Below are 6,981 nucleotides of genomic sequence, written 5' to 3'. Positions count from 1 at the left end.
TGGCTGGAAAAAAAACAGATAAATAAATAAATGAACCAAAGGCAAATCCAACATTTGAAATGGTGGTTGAAATTATTACGCGCGTTAAAAAAAAAATCGACAATATACAGATATATTATATATCGAAAAAAAATATGAAATGAAACGAAACTAAAACCCAAAATATGGATCCCACTAGACCCACACACAATCGAAATTATACATTGAGAATTGAATCCGATAGAATCCAATGTGGCAATTTCGATTTCATTATTATTATTCTCTCATACACACAAACGCACACACACAAATGTCCACTAATCTGGACACATAAATCAACACACATAAAAGACATTTCGTTTTTGATATTTTTTTTTTTTTGAAAATGATATGGATATATTGATATTGATATTGAGCCACCGATATAAATCGAATGGTCATCATCATCATCATCATCATCATTGCGATATATCTCAATACATGCATCTACATCTATATATTATATTCATAATCATAATTTTTTTTTTGGCCTTCCAATCGTGTGTAAATGTCGTTGTTGTTGTTCGTTATTATTATTTCAATGGTTTCAGAGATGGCCCATAAATATAAAAAAAATACGTGAACCTATTATTATTATTGCTATATTGCACAACATCATCATTTGATAAAATATGAAAAATGTGTCCATCTTGTGAAAAGCGAATAAACACAAACAGAGACACAGAGACAGTGTTGGAAAAAAAAATTGAGATAATTTATTACAATGATTCTTGTACGGATTTTTTTTTTGTCATTTTCATTGTTGTCGATGATGATGATATCATTATTATTGGAAAACATACCTCTTTGAATGAATGAGTTCTGAATGTATGGATGTTGTTTTTGTTGTTGTCGTTGTTGTTGTTAGTGGTGGCTTCTTTTAATAAAATGATGATTGTACTACTATAGTGGTGGTGGTGGTGATGGTGATTGTGATCACCACGACAACAAGAATAATTGGTCAACTGTCGAACATCAGGAAAAAAAAAGAAAAATGAAAATAAAAATCGAATTGCCATTGTTGTTATGTTGATGTGATCATGATCACGATGATGATGATGATGATGACGGTGGTGGTATCATAAATTTTCGATATAAAAATAAAAAAAAAATTGGTAAATGGCACATTTGATTTATCATGATTTATAAATACACCAAAAAAAAGGCCACAAGGGTACCAGTAGTATATATGATCATCATCAAATATATCGTGAATAATTTCAATGTTCAAATGACAAACAAACAAACAAACAAAAACGAAATGAAAAACGAAAAGAATTGTAAATATTCGATTTGGCTATTTTTTCCCTCTCTTTTGAACACAACTCGACTATTTATGTCGAAATGGTCATAAATTTTTTTTTGGTGGCTATTTCCACAATATCATCATGATCATCATCATGATCATTATTTTATTTTCACAATTATCGATTCATGGGATGGATCATTATCATTTGATTTTTTTTTCTCATATCGTACAAACTATGATTCGGACATCAAAGAGAAAAAAAACTTTTCTAGACATTTATAAATTGTATGTACAATAAATATAAATTTTTTTATTAATATCAAAATTTATTATATGATGATTCACATACAATGAAAACTGAATCCATCGATTTGGAATATATTGGCTGTCGTGTCATGTTTCATCATGAAAAAGAATGGCTGAAATGAATTGGCTGAATGTTTGTGTCCGATATTTTCGATGGATATGTAATGTCCGACGGTTGCATTGCAGTAGAATTGGGGGGGGGGAAAACTTTAACCAAGAAGAAAAACTCAAAACCAAAACGACAATTTCATAAATAAAAATTTATACAACAACAACGACAACAGCACAACGACAACAGCAATCATAATTGGATAATAATAATAATCATCACAACATCGACGTTATTTTCTTATGAAGAATAATATACATATAGTTTTGGAAACAGGCAACGAAATAAAAAAAAGGCTCTTTAACCAATTTGTTTCAATTTGATTTCCGTAAAAAAAAATCCATATGAATGCCATTGTCATTTGGTTGTTGGTCGTTGGTCGTCGGATATCATCATCATCATCATCATCATTTATATTTCAGTAACGTTGAAACATATTCTAATTCCATTCTATTCCATTTTTTTTTCTGTTTAGATACCTAATATCTTTTTTTTCTGTTTTCTCTCCACAGCCAATAAACGAGAATTCAACAACAACAACAACAACATGAAAAAAATGAAAGAATCAAAAAAATGTGAGAATCAAAAAAAAAGAGATATATTTCATCTTTGCGTGACACGTATTTTATACGAAATTTTTTTTTCTCTAAAATGATAATAAAAAACGATTAATGCAAACTATCTGACGTTTTTCTCTCTCTCTTTCTCTCTTGTCTTTTATCCGATTTAGGATCAAGCTTTATCGCGATACAACAATATTGACAAACATACCACCACCACCAGTACAACAAAATAATAATCGATTTATTAGAAAAAGATTGACGATGTTCACGTATTGTCCATTCCGAAAATCGATGATGATGATGATGATGATGACGATGATTATGATGTAGACACAAACGGCGACAGGATACGACACAGACACACACACACACACACACTCACACGTTCGAAATAAAATATTGTTGACCATATATAATGTTGGATTTTCAAATGTTTTTTCTTTTTCTTTTTTTTTTTGTTAAAATTACATTGAAAATCATATTATATTCGTCATATGTCATCATTAGTGTTCCTGTGTGTGTGTGTGTGTGTGATGTTGAATTCTAGAATCTGGTACATGAAACCAAACGAATTGTCGACTATTCCACAATCCGTTCAATACATTCAAAGTATATATAGATGATGATGATGATGATATGATTTTCATTCGTAAAAATAAATAAACGATATAGATGATGATGATGATGATGATAATGGTGTTGATAATAATAATAAAAAAATGGTCATCAATCGAAATTATCCACAAAAAAAATTTTCTTATAAATGTAATAATAAATGGCAAACTTTTATGGCCATTTACCGCATTGATTGTCTATTGTCGAATGGCCGTTTATCTTAATCAATCCTTGTATATTATTATTACTGTATTGGCATTATTATTAATGGAAATGTTTGTGCGTGTGTGCATTGTCTATTTTATTCTCCATTTTCATTTCATTTCATTCATGGCCACTACACACACATACAGAAAACAGAATTATGTAACCGAAATGAATCGGTGACCAAAAAAAAAAAAAAAAAAAAAATCAAAGTCTTTCATTACAACTCTATCATTATTATTATTATCACTCGACAAAACACTATTGTGGTCATTATGAAATGATAGAAAAAAAAAATGAAAATCATAATCATCGCCGTTGTTGTTGTTGTTATGTTTCACTCATTCCATTTGTATGTGTGTGTGTGTGTGCGTGTAATTTTAATTTTTCATTATTCAATGATGATGATGATGATAAAGATGTTTAATGTAGAGAGAGGGAGAGAGAGAGAAAAAAAAGGAGATCCACCAGAATTTTTTTTCCATTTCATTTTTTTCTTTTTGAGAAAGAGATGAGAGATGATACAATATGGATAGATTATGGATTTCAATCTATAATAATAATGTATGGTAATAATAATATAATTCACAAATAGCCGAATATCAGACAAACAAACAAACAAAAAAAAAGGAAAAACGACAACGATGACACAATGAAGAAGAGATATTTACCATTTACTTACGACTAACGAACAAAAAGTTAGAGAGAGAGAGAGAGAGTGACTAAACAAATGACCAAACATAAATTTTCAAAAAAAAGCCAATTTTCGAAACGTTTCTCTACTTTATTGGCGGCCTATTCGTATATTTTTTTTTCTTCTTACCAATAATGACAATTATTATTCGATCTATTACATAATTCACAAACAACATTGACCATCATCACTAAAGAAACCGATATGTTCAAAGTAGAAAGAAGAAGAAAATGATGAAGATTCTGTAAAAAAAAATGAAAGAAAAAAAAGGAACAACCCGCCAAACAACGTTGGCGGTTTAATATAAATGATGATCATGATGATCATCATTTCGCATCGGTATTGGTTTTCATACACACACACACACACACACATTTATTAATATGTTTCTCGGGTGGTCCATCCATATAACAAACAAACAAGCCAAACAAGCCTAAAGCGCTAATTATCATCAACATCATCATCATACATATTAACACACGATGTGTAACGAAAAATTCAAATGACAAGATGAAGATAAATTTTAATCACAAATAAAAAATAAAAAATAAATTTAAAAATGAAAAAGATTTTCTATGATAATCAACTATATATTGATGAATTTGTGTGTGTGTGTGTGTGTGTGAAAAAAGCCGAAATTTTTAAGAAAATTAATGGGTAGGAAAAAAAAGTGTTCTTGTGTGTGTGTGTGTGTGTGTGTGTGTGTGCGATGGATGGTGGTGGTGGTGGTGGTGGTGGTGGAAGTTTAGAATTTTTTTTTCGCATTAAAAAACAAAGAAGAATTGGATTCAAATTTACAATAGTTATAGTTATTATAAATTATGTTTGATGTTTGATGTTGATTTTTTTTGAGGGGGGCTGAAGAATTAATAATTTGAATTTAAATATAATCTCATCCGGTTTGGATCGTTTTTATATTTATTCTTCATATTTAAATTGCTTATGTTGATGATGATTGTGATAATTTTGTTGCCTTGAATGAATAAATTGATGGTCATTATGGTCACCTTTTCACATTGTTTAATCGGTTGGAATTATTTTGATGTTGCTGTTGCTGCTGTTGTTGTTGTTGTTTGAAATTGGTTGAAAGACAGCCGGTGGAATTGCCGCGTTGATCAATGGTGCAGTGGATGATGAATTGCTACTGTGATAGATTGATCAATGTCAATATTGACAAAATGAGAAAAAAAAGAAGAAGAAGAAATTGAATGAAAACAGAAAAAAAAATTAGTTCAGTTGTAAAATGTAACAATCGTAATATGGTATATAGTGGGTGGAAAATTTTTGATTTTTTTTTGCCAATTACGCTAACTCCTTTTTTTTGTTTTGTTTTGTTTTGTTTAATGGAAACATAATATTTTTATTTAAAAAAAAACTACAATGGTTAGATATAGATTAAATCTATTCACTAAAACAATTGGATATTGAATGAACAAATACATATATGGACAGATAATGTACATTTTCTTTTTCGAGTTTCATTTGATTTTTCGATCACTTTGATTAATTGTGTCTGTTTATGTGTACAAGCGAAGTTTTTGAAAGTAAACCGGATAAGGAATATTATTCAACCAGGAAAATATTCCAATTTTTTTTTTCTTATGAAACAGTTGTAGCAGAAAGGTTGATAGGTAGGTAGGTAGTAGTTATTCTCGAACCATTTTTCATCATCATCATCATCATCATCATCAATAATAATAATAATAATAAGAATCATTAAATCTCACCATCATACATCAAGGTTACACAAAACATATTTTTTTTTCATTCAATGTCGCTCACTTTATATAAACTTTTCCGGTATCTTCTTTGCCCGTATAACGAGTTTTACCACGAGTCCAAGGCAAATAACGATATTTAATCATATGCTATAAGAATATATGAATGGAAAAAAATAAACACATCATTGAATTAATCAATAAACTAAAATCAGAAAGAGAGAGAAAAACTTTTTTATCCATACTCTGATTTGTCGTTTCATTGTTATGCAGAACAATATGATAAAATAGAGCAACAATATAGGCCAAAATACTGGTATGTTGCAAAATTCAAAGAACGTACAGATCAATGAAATTAATGTTGCTATTGTCGATGAATACCTGTGTGTGATACAAAAATATATTACAATTTCATAAATTATAATTAACTAGAAAAAAAACTAAATACCAGAATTTAAATTCAGGCAAACGTCGAATGAATGGCCGAAATTCTTCATTAGCCGATGTGGGCAACGATGGTCCTTCATCTATTGATCAAATGAGAAAAAAAAACATGAATAGAATCTGTTTCATTCATCAAACAACAACAATATGAAAGATTACCTTCGAAATCATAAATAGCAGGATCAATTTTTGGAGTTAAAAAGGCTATTAACATGTTGAGATAATATATGCCCAATGCATATGTAACTATATAGAATCCCTGTAATTTAAAAATGGTCACTTTTTTATAATCAACAACAACAAAAAAAATTCCACATACTTGATAAATAATCACACGACACATGAAAATTAACAATAGGATTGCTGTAAATACCTATAAAAACAATGAGAATATTCTGGTTAGTACAACAACAACAAAAAAAATGGACTACTAACCCATCGATATGCAACATGAGGCGTAGAATAATCAAGTAATGCTTGATATTTCTGTATTTAAATATCAAGAAAGAAAACAAAAATGATTAGAAACAAAAAAAAGGCGATAGAAAACATGATGATGATAATACCCGGCTTAATGTAACGAAAAATTTGGACGATGAACCAGAATTCGTTGATGGATCGTCAAAGTCATTCATGATTTTTTTTTGTTTCGTATATTCACAACAACAACAACAACAACAATGAATTCGACAAATGGATGACAAATATTATTATCAAGTTGAATGTTTCATAACATTTAGATAATAATAATTTGGAAAAGTTCAACCCAAACTCATGAAAAGCCAAAGAAAGAAGAGAAAAAAAATCGATAGAATTTGGACCAGACTTAATGGTTCTAAAAAAAGAAATTTAATGTAAAAAAAAGAAGAAAAGAAAATTCTCTCTTAACACACGTAACGTTGACGCGTATACCGCTTGGATGTTGATATCATATGAAGCAAACCAATCATCATGTCAACTATTTACACAGTGACTATGAAATAGTTGACATGAAATTCTTTTAATTTTTTTTTTCAAATCAATTGATAAACGATTCTTTCTAATTTTTTTTACAAATCAAT

The 6,981-nt window shown here is 29.2% G+C and overlaps 1 protein-coding gene and 1 long non-coding RNA gene across 6 annotated transcripts; one reads left to right on the top strand and one right to left on the bottom strand.

The window, feature by feature from the left end:
• Positions 1-1,438: 1,438 nt before the first annotated feature.
• LOC124491657 (uncharacterized) lies at positions 1,439-2,738 on the top strand. The gene is made up of 4 exons (XR_012832488.1): positions 1,439-1,552; positions 1,682-2,103; positions 2,195-2,257; positions 2,413-2,738. It is a non-coding gene; the product is annotated as an uncharacterized LOC124491657 (long non-coding RNA).
• Positions 2,739-4,261: 1,523 nt separating this feature from the next.
• On the bottom strand, positions 4,262-6,830 carry LOC124491508 (protein RER1). Of its 5 annotated transcripts, none has more exons than XR_006958959.2 (8): positions 6,487-6,829; positions 6,356-6,406; positions 6,240-6,293; positions 6,080-6,179; positions 5,925-6,003; positions 5,722-5,857; positions 5,486-5,626; positions 4,262-4,902 (listed from the first exon to the last, which is right to left on the bottom strand). XR_006958959.2 is itself a non-coding variant. In XM_047054163.2 (8 exons), the coding sequence occupies exons 1-8, from the start codon at positions 6,553-6,555 to the stop codon at positions 4,779-4,781; spliced, it is 696 nt and encodes a 231-aa protein (XP_046910119.2). In that variant the 5' UTR covers positions 6,556-6,830; the 3' UTR covers positions 4,262-4,778. The 5 variants fall into 5 exon arrangements, 3 of the variants coding, with proteins under 3 accessions (XP_046910119.2, XP_046910120.2, XP_046910118.2); XM_047054163.2 differs by having other exon boundaries at positions 4,262-4,899; positions 5,541-5,626; positions 6,487-6,830; XM_047054164.2 differs by having other exon boundaries at positions 5,494-5,626.
• Between the last annotated feature and the right edge of the window lie 151 nt (positions 6,831-6,981).

Source organism: Dermatophagoides farinae, chromosome 1 (genome assembly GCF_024713945.1).
Source record: "Dermatophagoides farinae isolate YC_2012a chromosome 1, ASM2471394v1, whole genome shotgun sequence".
In the NCBI taxonomy this organism is placed as follows: domain Eukaryota; kingdom Metazoa; phylum Arthropoda; class Arachnida; order Sarcoptiformes; family Pyroglyphidae; genus Dermatophagoides; species Dermatophagoides farinae.
The sequence above is the reverse complement of the archived record's forward strand: the minus strand, read 5'-3'. Positions and strand labels throughout refer to the sequence as shown.

Coding starts and splice junctions, on each gene's coding strand:
- LOC124491508 (XM_047054162.2), bottom strand. CDS start 6,555: ATGAATGACTTTGACGATCCATCAACGAATTCTGGTTCATCGTCCAAA. Junction 6,407..6,486: donor TTTTCGTTACATTAAGCCGG/GTATTATCATCA, acceptor ATTTAAATACAG/AAATATCAAGCATTACTTGA. Junction 6,294..6,355: donor CTCATGTTGCATATCGATGG/GTTAGTAGTCCA, acceptor TTGTTTTTATAG/GTATTTACAGCAATCCTATT.